This window comes from Lineus longissimus, chromosome 2, assembly GCF_910592395.1.
Source record: "Lineus longissimus chromosome 2, tnLinLong1.2, whole genome shotgun sequence".
Lineage (NCBI taxonomy): Eukaryota > Metazoa > Nemertea > Pilidiophora > Heteronemertea > Lineidae > Lineus > Lineus longissimus.
Window position 1 is genome coordinate 25,673,084 of NC_088309.1, and position 17,994 is coordinate 25,691,077.

The following is a 17,994-nucleotide window of genomic DNA, read 5'->3' on the forward strand; positions in this document are numbered from 1 at the left end:
AGTCTTGAAATATTGAACATGGCCTCCAACGGATTAGGCCAAAACAGTTTTGTTGAGAACCAAATAGCCAAGGACCTGGTACAATGCTTCATGCATTTGGATTACATCATTGCTGCTATTTGATTAGAGGGAGTGTAACTCCGACACTGGATGTACCAGCAGTGCTCCTGTCAGTGGGTGTCCTTTAAAACTGTGGACACTATCGTGGACAAAGTCACAATCGCTCTAATCTCATAGGCTTCTGTCACTGGTGTTGGTCCCACTTCATAGAAAATACTAGGGGAGCACAGTGGCAGAGTACTGGCGAGTGTTACGAGTACTGGACTCCTGATTGACAGCATGTGGGTTAGAATCTCTTCTGTGACATTAAGGTATTTTCTTTTGAGTTTGAAGGTTAAGCGACAGCTTAGAAACTGCTCCTGAACATTACCAAGAAGACACTGGTCTGGGATGACGCACTGCTTTGAGTAAGGACCTGTCCATGGGTAGGCTTCACATAAGAAATCAAACGTTTTATTTAACTTTGTATTCAGGAGGACTCTGGCAGGGCAGAAGTTTCTTTTATCTACCAAAATGACTGAATGGAAATGGATTCATGCCTACTCAATCCAAGCTCGGGTTTTGTGAGGAATTGGTAGTCCAGTAGGGCACTAACACTGTCCTGTATAGTTGCTTGACCTTGTCTAATTCCTCATGTTCCTTCATCAGTCAACACTATTCAATCTGCCCACCAACGATGTTGAAGGATCAGGAAACGTCCAAACATCATGGATAGCTCCAAAAACAACAGATCCATATACTTGAAATAACCGATAAACAAACTTTGTAAACAAAATAATTTTATTTCTTGTGCAATATTATGATACGTCAACATGATAACAATGTCGGTCCATTAAAATTGATAAAATCAACATAAAATAATGTACAAATAATTTCATAGAATAAAATGTATCTTTGCTTGGTCATGTAATTTCAGTAATATTTTGTTTAATCCAACCAAAAGATTTAGCTACCAATAACATTACCAGTTAGTACATTACAATAGGTTCATGGAGATAATATACTCAGATCAGATAGACTTACTGCCTATTTCTCTAACCTTTCTTAACTTTGTAACAGTGAAAATATGAGTTTCGTGAACTTGATCTAGTGTACAAATTGACCCTGCCAAATGAAGATGATACAATAAAATATCAAAATCTCATTCAATAAAACATGAAAAAAATAACTCTCTATATAATGTGGTTTTCGTAACTAATAAGTAGCTACAACTCTGATGTGAGATTCATAACAAGTGAAGCGTAGACTACTTAACTAAGTTGAAGCTTAATTTTAGGCTTAAATGAGCCGAGTTCCATGAACATTATTGACCCAATTGTCATGACTGGCTGACACCTACTGTATGTGATAACATTGTACCCTAATTTAATGCCTCAATTAAACAGCGACTGTCTGTGACATACAAGTTATGTTTCAAGACAAACATTGATAAACCAGATCTGAACAAATTGTTCTTTACAGTGTCCAATGACTGTTAAAGATTTACATTCAACAAAACAACTGTACTTATTCTTGGTATACATATGACAAATAATCAGCAAATAAGATAAGTTTCAAAATCATAAGAAATAAGCAGTACAGGAGATAAACAGATAAACTGTACATGAGATAAACAGTACAGAAGTTAAACAGTACAGGAGATAAACAGTACAGGAGATAAACTGTACAGGAGGTAAACAGTACAGGAGGTAAACAGTACAGGAGATAAACAGTACAGGAGATAAACTGTACAGGAGATAAACTGTACAGGAGGTAAACAGTACAGGAGGTAAACAGTACAGAAGTTAAACAGTACAGGAGATAAACAGTACAGGAGGTAAACAGTACAGGAGATAAACAGTACAGAAGTTAAACAGTACAGGAGATAAACAGTACAGAAGATAAACAGTACAGAAGATAAACAGTACAGAAATATCCACAGCACTTGGCCAGCAGTAGTGGGCGTCATGATTCAAATAGTTAATAGTTAATAATTCAATAGTTATGAGTTCGCTAAGGGAGGTTCTACTGTAGCTAATTTATTGTCCTGAGCTCTTTTGAGATCACATGAGGGTGCAGACAATACTTTTCTTTCTTCTTGGGGTCTGAACAGCTTTGTCCAAGAATCTCGAAGTCTGCTGGTCTGATCTGAAAAGTACCACAAAAGATTGATCAACAAAGTAAAAACTGTCGATTACAAGATTCAAAATGAATTGTAAAGTTTTTAGCAATAGACCAGTCGAAAAGAGCTGAAAAAGTATTGAATGGTCACACAGGTACTGCTGGCAAACCATGCTGCAAGTGTACTTACTCTTCAGTATTTCCCGTCTCAGTTTCCATAGCAACCCCAGGTTTTGTTGAATCAACCACATCAGTCGACTTCCCACAAATTTCTTTCTTACTTTTCCTTTGAGGCAAAGCTCTTCCTGGTTTACCGTTCTTCTCTTTTACCTGGGTCAGACTACTGCCAGCAATAGTGTCACTTTCTATTGCCTCCGTATTGGGGGCGCTTTGGTCAGCTTGAGCAGACGATGCAATCACAACCTCTTCTTTGACTTCATTCGAATCGTCGTCAGAGTCGGAGTTCGTACATTGAGAGAGATCCAAGAGCAGCTCACTCTTCTGCACTGCAGCACCTTCAGGGTTAATGACCTCCTCAAAGACACCCGAATCCCCAGACTTATTCATTGATCCTTTCTGCTTCTTTCTCGCGCCATTCTTAGAAACTTTCCTCTTCTTTTTAGCACGTCGTTTCCTGCCAGCACCATCTGCACCATCTATCTCAATTTCTTTAAAAGCACGAAGAAACCCATCATTCTCGATCTGAGATTTCAACTCTGCCTCTTCTCTCCTCAACAGCTTTTTGCTCCTTGAAGGCTGCCCTTGGGTCTGTTTTGGCACCGGTTTATATTTACGCGACTTTCCAAACTTGGCCTTCTTCTCAACTAAGTCCACTGTCACTTGACCTTGCGAGGCAATCATTGACAGACGATCTGCATGTTCTGGTTCTACTTTTTCATCCTCTTTTTGATAATAATAGTCTGCCGAGTCCTCAGATTCAGAATCACACTGAGGCAAACCCTGGTCAGCCGATTTCCTCAAGAGGCTTTGCCTAAGACGGCGGGACTTGGAGACGTACTCGTTCCCTAGAAAATGAAATTCAAGTGAAAAAAATATTTCATAAGTTCAAAATTCTGAAAAAAAATTTTCAAAGCCAAAAATTTTTTGGGCCTGATGATGTTTTCTTCATTTTGAGCAGAAAAAAAAGTGAAAAAAATATTTTGACTTGAATTTTTTTTTCATCTGTAGCATGATAAATGGTCGCCGACCGGGGTTCCACTGTATATGCTAATTACTTACTCGTAGTGGCTCTGAAACTTTTTGGCCTGGATGAAAGTAACTTGCTGACAACTTCAACAGCACTCCTTCCTTTTGGTATATTGGAGAGATTCTCAGATTTGGTCTTCCTCAGCCCTGTTAACGTCTGCTTCTTTGCAAGTCTGAAATTCAAGCATAAGAGCCTGACTTAACTCTAAAATGGCTTTTGTGGATGAATTACATTCAAAGATGTATTGGTGATTTACTTCTGGGTAGATGATTGCACAGCATGTCTAACTTTTCATTTGCTAATTTCTCATTTGAAATGGGCCGACTTTTTGCCATGTTTGCCTCTCTGCCAAGTAGTCACTCTTGATGGATATAATCCCACAAAACCACTCACTGTTGTTCCTTATATCGCCTCAACATTGTATCTGTTTGATACATGTCTTCGGTTTCAAGACCCTCCGATGACATTTCGGAGAAGACACTATCAGTCTCAGAACCTTCATACACTGTGTCAATCAGGTTGCTGCTAGTTCTGAAAACAAGTATAGTATTTGAGTGATTAAAAGCATTAATCAGGAGTTAGAAATTGGTTACTACACACCTCTCATTCTCAGTGTCGGATTTGAATAGGGGACATTTTTCTCAATGGACAGTTTTCTATTTGACGAATAGATTATGGTGACGCATATTGAAATTAAAAGAAGAGAAACCCAAACTTACTTTGAATGCTCCAGTTCTTGGACAGTCTCTTTATCCTTTTCCTTCTCTTCATCAAAGAACTTCCCCGTCCTTTGATATGACTCAGACTGAAAGATGAAACAGACGCAGTCAGAGAATTTTCTCTTTTAGAAGAGGTGATAAGTTAGCCCAAACATAGAATGTTATGCCCAGAGCCCGGTTGTTCAACCGGGCCCAGTATTGGCATCCCAGAGAAATTGACTTTGAACTTACAAAGTTGACAGACATTGATGCATTGATGACAGGTGGAGGCGGGACAGATCGGACGGCGTACAGATCCTTATATTTCACCGAGTCGCTATACTTGGACAGGAGGCGATGATGAGCTGGATAGTTTTCTTCAGATGCTGCCAGAATCTTGACGGACTCTCTGAAGTGACCGATGGCGTCGTCTACTTGGCCTTTATTAAAGGCGACAGTACCGAGGCCTTCTAAGGACTGCCACTGGTTGTGTGAATCGCCTGGAAAATGAACAAAAACTGGCGTGAGTATTCAACAACTTGCAGGGATAAAAGTTGTAGGTCAATACCAATAAATCTTGGTCATACATCAAAAATTATTATCAGAAGTTATTACCAGAAGTCACTGAATGTAATTTAATTTGGACGGTGTACAGCTCAGCAGCCAGCCAAGGAAAATCCAGGGAATACCTGAAGCTGAAATTAGGGTTAGTTCCGGGGACATTCATTTTCTTTCAGAAATACATAGAGTGGATGGAAACGCGATGATTCTGTCTTTCAAAATATAATGTTAGTGGTTAAAACGTTTGGGAAAGTAAATCAATGTAAAAAGATGATCATTTTAATGAACACTGAACATCCTAACATGACACAAATAACTGAGACCTGTGAGTCTAGATGTAGCAAAAGATATTCATATAAGACAACGACAAATAATGGTTATGACGAGGCGTTATGTTCAACACAATACACTGTTATCAGGATATCTGCAGTTCACACAAACAAAGTAAAATGGTCTGAGTTAGACAATGTTTAGGTCAAATAGCAACAGAAATGTTAGTGACATCCAACAGTTGTCCAGTGATCTCTCAGATGAACATATATGCCTACCTGTGTGCAACTGTATCTACGTTTCCAATTGAAAGAAATATACAATGTTTAAGTCAGCTTACTGAATTCTAGACAAACTACTTTGAGACATTGATACAAGAGAGCTGCAATGGCCTATTGGTTATTGCCTCCACCTATTAACAAGCCGCAAGTCCTCAGTTGGAATTCCGGGACATTTAGACAGCCGTCGGATGCGACAGTATTAAGCCGTGGTTTGTAGTCTCTGGTATCGAGTGGAAGGTAACTAATAGAGGACTCACACTTCTATGTGCACAGGCCAAAAGGCTCACACCTTTGACCCTAAATATGGACTGCCTATCGACAGCAAGAGATGACAGATGTCATAAAAATCTATAGAAAATAAAACTACTGGTATCTATCTAAAAAGGTTTTCAAACTACCTTGCAAAGAAAAACTGAAATCTATAAGCATGTCTATACACAAATGTCACTAAAAGTATTCAAATGCTGAAATATAACAAAGATGTATAGCCAATTCTACCCACCTGTTTGGATAGAGGCCCTCAAGGCATGCATATGAGCTTCCTCTGCACCATTAAGATCTCCAAGGTTGATGAATGCAAATGCTAGGTTGTTGAAACATTGAGCCTGGCCACTCTGATCGAAATGGCAACCTGGAAAATGAATCAAGTCATGGAAGTTGAAATTGTGTCTTCAGTTAATATTGAGGTATCCAAAATGTACTTTTCAAACTTGATATCATAGTGGGTGAAAACTTACTATAACTTTCCAGAGCTTGTTCATGAAATCCTACAGCTCTTTGATAGTCGCCTAGTGCATTATAACAGGCACCAAGATTTTGAATCACTGCAGCTTCCTTCTTCCCTCGCGGCTCAACTGTTCTCACTAATGGCAAAGCAAGCTCAAAGCAACAGCAGCCTTTAGAGTACTCCTTGCAATGCACATAGATCAACCCTAAGTCATGGTAGATTTCTCCTGAAAATGAGAAGTAAAAATAGTAACAACAGTTGTTTTAAACATTTTTTTAAGCACTCACATGTTTCTATCACAATCTGACAATGTTAAGCCAGCATGAACATTTTAAATGACTTCAATTGAGAAGAAAACTCTTTAAAAAACTGAAATCTATCATGCATAGAACTTTACCCTCACTAGTAGCTTTTTGCCGATAACGTTCTAAGCTCATGCTCTCACCTTTGTTGAGACTGTCCTCCAACTGGCCACAGTATGTAAAGCACTCATCGGTGTAATGCAAGGCCTCCAGGTACTTGTCTAGTACGGCAAGTTGAGAGCTGAGCTCACACAGCACAGGAATTCTCTCCCTGAAACCCTCTTCTAATTCCTCCTGGAGTTTGGTCACGATCTTCAGACGACTGACAGCCTGAGAATGGCTACCAATCTTTCCATAACAGAACCCTAGTTTCCTAGCAACAGTGAGAATCTTCCGGGAAGTAGGCACATCTCTTCTTCCCACCTCATACGCCTCAAGGGCGAGTTCGAAATATTTTATCGTCTCATCCATATTGTCCATGGTTTCATAACCAAGCCCGAAATTGTAGTAAACATCTCCTTTAGGTTTTTCTTCTGGTTGTTTGCAAGGAGGCACAGCAGTTGAAAGTAGTTCCAACCCCTCCCTTGGTTTCTTGGCAGCAACATAAGCAGCTCCCAAATTGAAGGCACAGAGTTGCTCAGTATTCACATCATTGAGGTACACTGAATGTCGGTGAGCATTTTTGAAGGCCTCTATGGCAGTGTTCAGGTGGCCACTTTGTAGCTCACAGTAACCAAGCTTTGTGAAGTCATCTATAGTTTTTGAGCTGAGGCGTCTCAATTGGGACATCCTTACACTTACAGAGGATTAATTAGAGGCCTGATCTCCCGAGATTGTTGTCGACTCAAGGCAATTTCAGATATGAATACAGCAGATGGTATAGGCTCCTCCAATAAGGCATTATGGCCTCACCCTCAGCTAAAAAAAGGCAATGCATTTGTCATTTGCAACATTGTATACCGTTATTTGACATTCACATTTGTGATTTATTTTGACATGTTTGACAGACAATTTCATTCATTAAAAACGAAAATCACAATAAACATGACCCCTTATTACAACCAAAAGATACTAAAATCTCTATGATCGTTACTTTGACAAAATAAATCGAGTAATTTACACACCAAAACCTGAAAATCCAAGTGCATGAAGTGTGTTGGTGGCAACGCCACCATTTTGACGCATATCCAAGGTGTACTAAAGAACTGAGTAACCCACAATATCTAGATTAAAATTTAATTTAAAAAAGATGTTTTGAAAACAAAAAAAGAGTCTTTAACATTATTTACAATCTTGTGATACTCACTAGATCACAAAAATGGTGAGAAAGCAATCGATTCGATGAAAAATTGCAACCAAAAATTCAAAAAGTCATAAATCTGCTGTGGTACTACTGTCATACAACTTGACTTTGGCCATTGACTTTCCTGTTGTGTCTGTTCTAATGCACTAATTTGTCTCAGCTGCTTTTGGCTGCATCATCATCTAAGCATCGTGGATTACGGTACATCTTCTTGTGAGTATCTAGTAATCATTGATTCGTACAAACGTTCTCTTCTCATGAGATGAACAACAACAAAGCAAAACAAGAAAATGCCCTTCTTCATGCTCCTCCCCATGCCCAGGCCATGACATCATGGTGATCATCTTGCCAAGAAATAAAAGTACAGAGCTTGAGAAGGTGCAAAAACACATGCAATAACATGTAGGCAAACATCAATCAAGTCAGACTGCTATGATGAAGTGAACTATAAGGGAGCAAAGCTGCTGCAAATTCAGAACTTTCAAAGTGGGAGAAGAGTGTTACCATGGTAATACCTGTCCCAACAACATCCAGTTAGAAAATACCCCGTCCTCTGGTCCCTAAAGAGACCATTCACCCTTAAACTTAGCTAAGATGACTTTCGGTCATCATTCACTGCGATGTTAAAATTTTATTCTATATTCCAGGCAGCTTTTGCGTTCATGATGATTAAAATAGTACAACTGGGTAAACAGGCCTTGCCGGCAAGTACCATGCTCCAAAAGACTCACGTGTGGCAGTCTATGAATAAGACAAGTTTGAGGTTGTTCCAGAACTCGGCCATCGTTCTCAGTCAACAAAAGTTGCCAACATTGACACTTTACACAAAAGAAGTGTGTCCACTTTGTGATGATGCCAAGGAACTGCTGGAACGTTACAAACATAGAGTAAGTCGCCTAGTTTGATGTTTGCCAGTTTTCAACAATCTCAAACAAAGCGATATTGCTTGTTTTTTTCAGTTGTTTTGATTCCTAGCAGAAAAACATGTCAAATATGGTTTAAAATTGGTCTGTGTCTCTTTGGACAGATGCTGCAACTGGTGGGTTATCTAGGCCTAGGGATTGCCTTCCACTAAACATCTTAGAGTAAGTATAAATTATGCACAATAACTGCCTCCTCTGTAGTTTAGTAACTAGGGTAAATGTTAGTGGTCTTTTCTCTGAACCATCAGTTTAATGGGGTATGATTTTGGTTCTTATTTTCAGGTCTAAACAAAGCATTGAAAAACTGTCAGGTTGAATTATACAAAACTGGGTGACCAAGCTAGGCGTAGTTCACAGAGAGAGTATAGCAAATACATGTTCATTGTCAAGTTATCACAAGAAATATCCTTTAAATTTGTTTTTCATTTTCTGTCTTTTCAGTTCAAATTTAAAGAGGTCGACATCACTGCGCCAGAAAACAAGAAATGGATGAAGTACAAATATGACATTCCTGTGTTTCACTTCAATGGGGAATTCTTGATGAAGCATAGAGTAGATACAGCCAAGTTAGAGAATGCACTCAATGACTTTGAGATAGGGGAAGACAAGGGTACATGGAAATGACAATGAAAGAGATCGAAAACCGTATCTGGAAAGCTGTCAAGTGATCCTCGGCTATTTGTGAGAAATGTGGAGAGTGGCAATGTTAAAATGGTTCCTTAAATTCTCTTGAATAGATTTTTGAGGAGAGCAACAAGTAATTTTATGATATTTATATTTATGATCATGTTCTTTGAAGGAATGGTAGGACTCTCCGAGTCTGCACTGAGGGTAGGCTGTGAGAACTTTGATTCAGCATTTACACTGCTTAGTTTAGAGCTTGAAATTGAACCAAATAAAGTAAATCCTTTTATAAAAGTGCATGTTTTATTTTCATTATCTGCATGTGATAGTGCAAGTGGTCACTAGGGAAACAGACACCTCCTGTCAAAAGGTACACTCTCTCACCAAGGACAGTAGCCCCCTCCCCAGATGATTTCTTCCAAGTTGTGCCGTCTTTAACTGCAAAACGATCCTTCAGGGTAAATCTTCATGGTTTGTGTCAAGTGGATATGCCATGTAACCTAATGGTCTTGGCTAACCTGGAAGTGACATTGTCCAACTCTCAGCTTGTTAATGGCGTCCTCATAGAAGATTTTGTTGCAAATTGCATTACCAAAATCTATGAAGGACAGGCCATCGACCTGCATCTCCAGTTGAGCACAGTACAAGTCTATTTTGGTTGCATCCTGATGTAATTTCATAGGACATCCAGTTCAATGTGATATCATCCATAAGATAAAGTAAAATCAACACTGATATACAATATTTCATTTATTTTCTTGTTGCATACACATTTCAATCACTGACTGATGCTTTCATTACTTCATTGTTGACTAAGTGGTAACATTACATATTCGAAATCCTCTAACACTATCAAAATGACTCCCACCTGCTACTGCTGGTTACTTACAAGGAGTGTAACAAGAACAAAAGTTTTGAGTACTTTATTAGCATTCCACAAAATTTCTCCAAAATTGGGGAAATTGAAGTAGTCCTGTTTGTGACAATGTCTTGTGTCTCTACCTATAATGGACAAGGACCTCTTAGTTTAATGATAAGTCATCAACTTCTAGGTTCTTGTGATTCTTGTGGTCGATGTCTTTTGAACCGTTCCAAGTGGAGGTTTTTCCGCCGTAATTTGTCTGTTCTAGTTTTGCTATTTCCTCCTATTGATGTGAATTCAACATTAATCTCCCGCCCGAACATCTTGCTGTGATGGAGTAATAAACCCCTCTGAAAAAAAGAGATAGACAACAGATCAGATAGTAACTGCCTACCATTATGGTGGCCCGAACATCTTGCTGTGATGGAAATAATAATAAACCCCTCTGAAAAAAGAGATAGACAACAGATCAGATAGTAACTGCCTACCATTATGGTGGTCTTTTCGTGCATTCTGGTTGTGACTTTGTCCTCATAAGACCAATTTGGGATGTACAGAAGACATGATTTAAAACCACTGCAGCATCTCTCTATGTGTAGCTCAGCAATGATGAGGATGATTTATAACTTCAGGTAAGATGTCCAAGACTGAAAACCAGCTTGCATGAAGCTGTTTCATCAAAGAGGGCGTGATTGTCCAACATGTCCAACCAATATGAAGAGTAATGGTTTCAGATTGCAATACATACCTTGAAGGCATATCTGTCTTCGAATTCAATAAAGGCAAATCCTTTGGCCTTTCCAGTTGCCTTGTCAATAGGGAATCTCAATGATACAATTTTGCCTGAAATGAAAAGGAAGTGGGTACTGAGTGTCAGCTTGTTTCCAGATTTATCACTGACTCTAAAATAAAGCATGGTTTCCCGCCGATTAATAGAAAAGCAAAACATCATTCAAGTCCTTACCACATCTTTCGAAATGCTTTTGTACATTCTCTTTGTCAGCCTTGAATGGTAAGTTTCCAACAAACAACACAAACTTCTGTTGATTCTTTTTCTTCCCTTTTCCCTGCTTCTCTTCATTTCGTGCTGGTTCCTCTTCACTGGCAGCACCATCATCAGATGTGTTTGTCTTCTTTTTCTTTGGTGAAAGGTGACTGTCATTTTCATGACTTTTCTTTCTTTTCGTTTTATCTCTAACTGTTTTGTTAGTGATGGTTGTCTCTTCAACCTTTTGCAATATCTGTAAAGTTGACCGGAATCCTTTCTTAGACTCTTTTAAAAGCGGGACAGACTTTTCTCCATGTCCTTTCTTGAAAATCGATGATTCATGCTTTCCAGGTGTCTCTGTAAGTGTAAAGAAGCCATTATTATATAATTATATATTATCAAATCCCTGCAAGCCAGATGTCTCGGACTTGATCATGGCAACCAAGATCATGGTTATGAGTATGAGAATGATATCATGCTCATGCTGATGAACAAGTGCAAGGGCAACGGGTTGGGCATGGGGGGGGGGGGGCTGCATTGGCATGGGTCATTGGGTGGGGGAGATTTTTTTAAACATTTAGGCCTTGTCATTGTAATCGTTGGCATTTGCTTTACCTTGAGATTGGTCATCAGAATCTTTCTTATCTTTGTGTTCTTTCCACCACTGGCGTCTTTTCTGTATCCTACCGCTTACATCGGACGACATTTTTCATTGGAATATGGCAATTGTCCACAAATTTCAATTCATTTCCAAAAAATGCAAAATTTGGCTTCCATGCTGGAAAAATCATGAAGTGCTAATATAAAAGTACCATGGACGCCCAACCTCGAAACCGCACAGTGCTATCTTATCTAAACCTTCTATGAAACCAAATTTGAATTATTGTTTGGATACAAGATTAGCTAGAACGAAAGCCTGCTTACGTTTCTAAATTGTTATAAAACGAAACAGGTATGATACGAAAAATTTGGAAAGAACATTGTATAACAATGCAGCTATATCAAAATGGACACGAGGTTGCAAATTACAATTAGCTGATTAACCTGGGATTTGGTGCAGAATCGAAGGCAATTTGTACACCAGTCTTAGTGCATTGATAGGCCAAGTATTCCTGCTAGTCCGAGGTTTAGTACAGTGCGTGCCGAAGGAAGGAGTCCGCTTTCGTTTTTACAAATATTGTGTTCGATTATCTCACTGGTTTGTGGAAATAAAAGCTGGCATCATGGCAGATCTGTAAGTTCATCAGATAAAGTCACTGGTTAATTGAAAGTCAGCAGCTCTGACCTCTGAACGAAGGAGAGAAACCGACTTTGTATCGGTTGGCCTGCAGTGCAATGTGCATGCTCATGCTTTCTAATCTACATAGTATGTACACAAGATAAATGTATATACAATGATACATAGGCCTTCATACATTCAAAATGGAATACATTGGGCCTTGTTGGGCTTGTATTGTAAGCACAGAGAATGACTACACCATCACAGAGACAATGCAGGAGGTTAATCCGTTGGCGTTATCATGCGTCTGTTTCATTGAGCTTCGACTTGTGTCGACGATAGTGATGGCGATGGCCGATGCATGATCAGACTAGGTAGACAAGTAATAGTATCGGCACAGTGTTGACAGTGTTGACCGTGAAGTAGCATACATTATGGTACATAACTCTCACTGGTCTTCAGAATTCTTTCTTCAAATTTCAGGAGTTGCAAAGTCTTTGTTGGTGGCCTTGAACACAAAACAGACAATGATTCCCTTCAGGCTTACTTTTCACAATTTGGAGATATCACAGACTGCATTGTGATGAAGAGGGATGATGTTTCGCGCTGTTTCGGCTTTGTTACATTTACAGACCCTAGTGCAGCACAAGCTTGTACAAAGAATGGTGGGAAACATGAGGTGGATAATAAAACGGTAGGTTATTTGAATGTCAGATCTTTCCATATGACACGCTTAATGGGATAGACTATTTAGGAAGAACTGTTCAGGAAGTGTCCTGATAAAATTCTTAAAACACAGGTCAAATTGAAATCTTGTCTGCGTGTTGTCGGCAAGATAGAGAGCTTGTTCGATACCTCTACTGAGTTGGGTGTGACTTTATATATCTCTGCCACCCAAATGCAATGACATTAAGTAATGGCACCAATACCCTTGACCTACCTAGGGCTGGGCCCCTCCGTGACCTTGTTTCGTTCTTTGTTAGTACCTGACTCATAGACAGTACGGATAGAGTACATACAGGACAGGAGTCGGAAAGATATAATAAGGAAATGGTAGGTAACATAAACTTCAGCATTCTTTGTCTTGTTGTTTTTTTCATTGAATATCCTGAGGCGTGTATTCACTTAGTCCGGGTACACAACCCTAACAGAAGTAGAATTTGTTGGAAAGTACTCCTCTGGTTTTATCTTAAATAGATGTCTTTGAGACGATGATTGCACTGTATATATTTTAAGCAGACAGTGTGTTTTTGTGTTGAATCAAAAAAGGAAGACTAAGCGATGTGAATTCTTAACAATTCAGATGTTTCTTAACTCAAAACTATTACCATATGTTCATTAACAGAATTTTCTCTCAATTTCAGTGGAAGGATTTTTTGAACCCATTTTGTAGTCTTTGTGTATTCAATGTATCTCTGACTCTCCATCTGTTCCAAGTGATTGATGATGGAGGAGTATGCTGATAGCCTTGACATGGACCGTGACTGTTTACCTATGATGATTTGCTTTGCATCCAAAAATCAGGAGGCAGGCCAAGCTGTATAGCCAAACAGGTAAGTCATTGTATTGTCATAGAATTCCACTACCGGTAATTAAGTTATCTCCGAAAGCAAATTGTGCTACTATATATGTGATGGGAGGGTTAATTGGGTTGGGTAGTTGAGAAGAGGTTCAAGAGATTTTTCAGAAAACTGATAGTGATGGCCTTTGTCTGCCAGTACAGGACAGATAGACCATGTGCCGTACTATTAATTGTTGGTACCTCAGATTTGGAAATGAGATAAAAATAGATTACAAGGATGCGCTGCAAAATCGCTGTTTAGAATAAAAACAACTGTATCAGTTGTAGGACAGTCAAGTTTTGAACATAGGGCTGCAGACAGCAGGGGATGACTCTTGTTTTATTGCATTTATGTTGCATAACCATGACTAGTTGAATGAATAGTATATTCTGTTTCATAGGAACAAAGCAGCCAGGCTAGACAAGATATGCTTAGAGCAGTTAACTGGAAAATAGCAGAGTGGGCAGGTAGAAAACACGATGTCGCATATAAACTACAGATGGGGCAGAATAGAGGGGCAGTGTAACAGGATAGAAAGTTCCACTAGTTGTGCATCAGTTCAGGATCCGTTAGAAAAATAGAATCAGACCAGAGTTGGGTTTTCACAGGACTTGCAACTGTTAGTACCGGAAAGATCTTAGGAGATCTGGTGACTCTTACGTTAGCGCAAAGAACGGTGGTATGCAAGAAAAGATCAGGATAGTGGCGCGCATCTTGTACTGTTAGTGTTACTCCCTCGAGGATAATTCATGCATTCAAGTACATGGTGACAGGAATAAATGAGTAGAGGCTGAGTGGGGAAGGGGAATTGCATTGGAAGTTTGGGCAGAAACAATAGAAAAATAGAGAAAACGCTTTCTTAAGATTACCTCTATTAAAGACCAAATTTGATATCGCAGCACTTAGAGTTCATTGGCAGAATCCTAGTATCTAGAAAATGTTATGTTTCATTAAATATTAATCCAGTTTTCGAGAATAGATTGATTGTAAATTCAACATCTCAGACACAACTAAAGCCTTGTTTTCACCCAACGCAAGTACAGCACCTGCATGTATTCAATCCAAACCATACAACAGGTTGGTTGTGCTACTTGTTTTAAAACATACATGTATGTTTACAGATGTAAATTGCATGGATATAATAGTATGATTCTGCAATCCAAATAGAAAAAATACAACATTATTGCAGTATAGAATTGGACACAGGTCTTCTTAAGAAATATCTTTATGCTTGAAGAGAAAAGTATACATAAAACCTGTACATCATCCAGTTTTACTTTGGCAATCCGGGCTAAATTAAGGGTATGGTATTTTGGTCTTTACACTCAATATCCAGCCAGTACTAGACAGCATATGCGAGGACAGTGAATACAACTAAGTCAGGAGCAGTTCAGTGCATAAGAAATTCAGTTAGGAACCAACTTGCAGAATAGTTATGGTAAAATGACCATAGGAACACAAGGACAGCATTCGGTATAGTTTTCATCCCTCCTAAATCTGTACGATCAAGAATAAATCGAGCTACATGTAGAAATAAAAAAGAGTCAATGTCATATTCAGGTCTGTTTCTTCTGTTTGTTTGTGTTAAGGAGATAAGTCTCCAAGTCCTATGAAGAGAACTGAACTTGCGTTTATTATACAGTACATGTCAATGTGTGTAGTTCATTTTGGCACTTTCAGTTTGTTAGTCAAGCAAGGACAGTTTTACATGATCAGCATGAAATTCTCTTATTAATCTAGTTAAAATATGAGTTAAAAGCAACTGTATGTAGATTGCTAATTTGTTGTGTACTGCTGATCTGTAGTATTGGTGTCAATAAATAATCGCACGCACTGTGGTATGACACATTTCTATTTCAGCATTTCAAGGATCTTCTTTAATAGTGTTCAGAGCGGGTTTCACTGAAAGAACTTACTTGAAACTTGAGATGGGACTATTCCCCTTGAATACAGGACCTAAATTTACCTCATTGGGGGGATGCTGGGTGAGGTCTTGACAATTAACTCCTGTGGTGACACCTCCAGAAAACAGTCAAGTTCTCAATACGAAAACTGATCTTGTTTCTAAGTTTCAGCAAATTCTGTGAAAAATAATGGATGTCTTCCTAACAGTGTCAAACATGTAAATGCTGGTGTTCAGGTAATATTATGTTCTTCTCAACAGGTGGAATGTCGTCCCGCGACTGAGAAAGGCACCAGAGGTGAACGAGGGAGAGGTGGTGGCCGTGGGGGCGGTAGAGGGCGTGGTCGCGGACGTGGAGGTGGGAGATATGGCGATGGCGGTGGTAAGGCTGTGTTATGTTAATTGAATGGTTTGTGTCCCACGTGTCCACAACAAAGTGTTATCTATTTCTCTACTCTATCAGATCAGCGTAAAAACATTATTAGGTGTCACGTGTACGCGCACCAGTTTTGAAACATTGTGGGACCTGGACCATAGAATTAACTTTACATAGCCTTTCTAAACCTAGTGGTCGTGAATATGACATAATTTATCTCTAGACTCTTGTGTTGAAATTCGTAACTCATCGAACTGATTTTGTTCTTTAAATAGATTTGGCTTGATCTGCTGCTTAGGAAATGATGCTGGTCTACATGTACCTTTGTTCAAATACAAGTCCTCGCTGCCACTACACTTGGTAGACGTCTTATCATTTGGTGACCTTGTGATTAAGATCTCCCCCTGTATAGATTTGATTGTGCCCATCATATAACACTGTAGCTTGCTTGCAGGCTACGACAATAGCTACAACAGTTACGGCGGTGGCGACAGCTATGGAGGTGGACGCAGCTATGGAGGTGGCTATGGCGGTGGCAGTGGATATGGTGGAAGCGGATATGGTGGAAGCAGTGGAAGCTATGGAGGTAGCAGTGGTGGTTATGGAGGTAGCAGTGGAGGCTATGGTGGTAGCAGCGGCGGCTATGGTAATAGTGGAGGCTATGGTAACAGTGGAGGCTATGATAGTGGCAGCTATGATTCAGGTACTTTGGTGGCTCCTACTTCAGTCGGCAGAATAAATGAGCCCATCGTAGAAAACAAGTGGAAATAAAACATCGATAATTCTGTACTTACAGAACTATTCTCATGATGATAATGAATTAATTCTGATTTTCAGGTTATGGTCAGACAAGTTACAGTTCAGATTCATATGGTGACGCTGGTATGTAAACATTGAAACTTACCAATAAACATATTTTTCTTGGTTTCCAACGAAGCCTGAAGGAAATACTCTCAAATTGGCCGGTCTTAAGTGTTTCTTACCAATGGCAATGAGGAGCAAATCACAAGTAAGAACAGTGAGGATTTGAAGTTTGTTGGGTTTCCCTTGTGTGTGTATGGATGTGGCAACAACACTGTCATCATGTGCTGTAGTGTAAGTAATACACATTTTTATGGTTTTGTTCTTCAGGTGGTTATGGTGGACAGAGCAACTATGGTAGTGGCGGCAGAAGTGGTCGAGGTAATGAGCGTTACCAACCATATTAGACATTCGGCCATTAGACATCTATTTAGATGCTTACTTACGTGTTTGTTCCAAGAAAACAAAGACTTCTCTCCAAGACTAAAGCACCATGGATTACTTATTTGACTTTCTGCGATGGCGTGGAAATGGGAAGCGAACTACTTTCGAGGTGTTTGAAGATTCTCACAAGGACCAAAACATTTTTTTAAACTTCTGAAAGTTCTGTTTTCTTAAGTTTGAATCGCATATTCACATTGCTTAAATAGATGTATAAATCTTCATCTTCATACAGGATACAGTATTCTATGTATGTAAAGTAGTCACATGCTATTTCATAACCAGTTCATTTTTACTGATGTTTTATGAAAGACTTTCTTTTATAGTAATGTCACTGATACCTGGTCTTCAAATTACAAACTTATTGAGTTTGGTCATTGAGTTGTGAATATTGTCAAAGTCCTGGTCTTAGTTGTAGTTGGTGTGATTTTTTTGTCTGTTTTTTTACCTATTGTGACTGAATCAGTTTTGACGTGGTATAAGGCTGTCAAATACAACCGAACAGTTTACTCTCTACAACTTCATTTCTCCTGGACATTGCTCTAACATATGTAGCTTTTTTAAATAGTTTTTGGAGGGAACTCTGTGCATCAGTTGGCGCATTGAAAACCGTTTGTTCTAACTAAACCCTACTTAGTAATTTCTGGTACCCATTAAGACCAGGATCATTATGATTTGATTGAACCAGTTCTATCTTTCAGTCAATGTCATGTTAGTCATTGTACTGTATGTGTTTACATGAAATTGAAGTCGGCAATAAATTTTTTGATATTGTAAATATGTCTT

General features: G+C 39.1%; 3 protein-coding genes across 4 annotated transcripts; 1 reads left to right on the forward strand and 2 right to left on the reverse strand.

The window, feature by feature from the left end:
- Positions 1-836: 836 nt before the first annotated feature.
- On the reverse strand, positions 837-7,392 carry LOC135483250 (uncharacterized). Its single transcript, XM_064763951.1, has 10 exons — positions 7,331-7,392; positions 6,350-7,124; positions 5,915-6,130; positions 5,680-5,808; positions 4,318-4,565; positions 4,087-4,172; positions 3,761-3,898; positions 3,400-3,539; positions 2,351-3,185; positions 837-2,187 (listed from the first exon to the last, which is right to left on the reverse strand). The coding sequence occupies exons 2-10, from the start codon at positions 6,993-6,995 to the stop codon at positions 2,103-2,105; spliced, it is 2,523 nt and encodes an 840-aa protein (XP_064620021.1). The 5' UTR covers positions 6,996-7,124; positions 7,331-7,392; the 3' UTR covers positions 837-2,102.
- A 2,401-nt stretch (positions 7,393-9,793) lies between these two features.
- LOC135483844 (uncharacterized) lies at positions 9,794-11,691 on the reverse strand. Its single transcript, XM_064764892.1, has 4 exons — positions 11,522-11,691; positions 10,883-11,263; positions 10,667-10,761; positions 9,794-10,268 (listed from the first exon to the last, which is right to left on the reverse strand). The coding sequence occupies exons 1-4, from the start codon at positions 11,610-11,612 to the stop codon at positions 10,098-10,100; spliced, it is 738 nt and encodes a 245-aa protein (XP_064620962.1). The 5' UTR covers positions 11,613-11,691; the 3' UTR covers positions 9,794-10,097.
- A 346-nt stretch (positions 11,692-12,037) lies between these two features.
- LOC135483251 (uncharacterized) lies at positions 12,038-17,986 on the forward strand. Of its 2 annotated transcripts, none has more exons than XM_064763952.1 (6): positions 12,038-12,140; positions 12,609-12,819; positions 15,852-15,972; positions 16,421-16,669; positions 16,804-16,848; positions 17,098-17,986. In XM_064763952.1, the coding sequence occupies exons 1-6, from the start codon at positions 12,130-12,132 to the stop codon at positions 17,172-17,174; spliced, it is 714 nt and encodes a 237-aa protein (XP_064620022.1). In that variant the 5' UTR covers positions 12,038-12,129; the 3' UTR covers positions 17,175-17,986. The 2 variants fall into 2 exon arrangements, with proteins under 2 accessions (XP_064620022.1, XP_064620023.1); XM_064763953.1 differs by having other exon boundaries at positions 15,852-15,948.
- Positions 17,987-17,994: the final 8 nt, after the last annotated feature.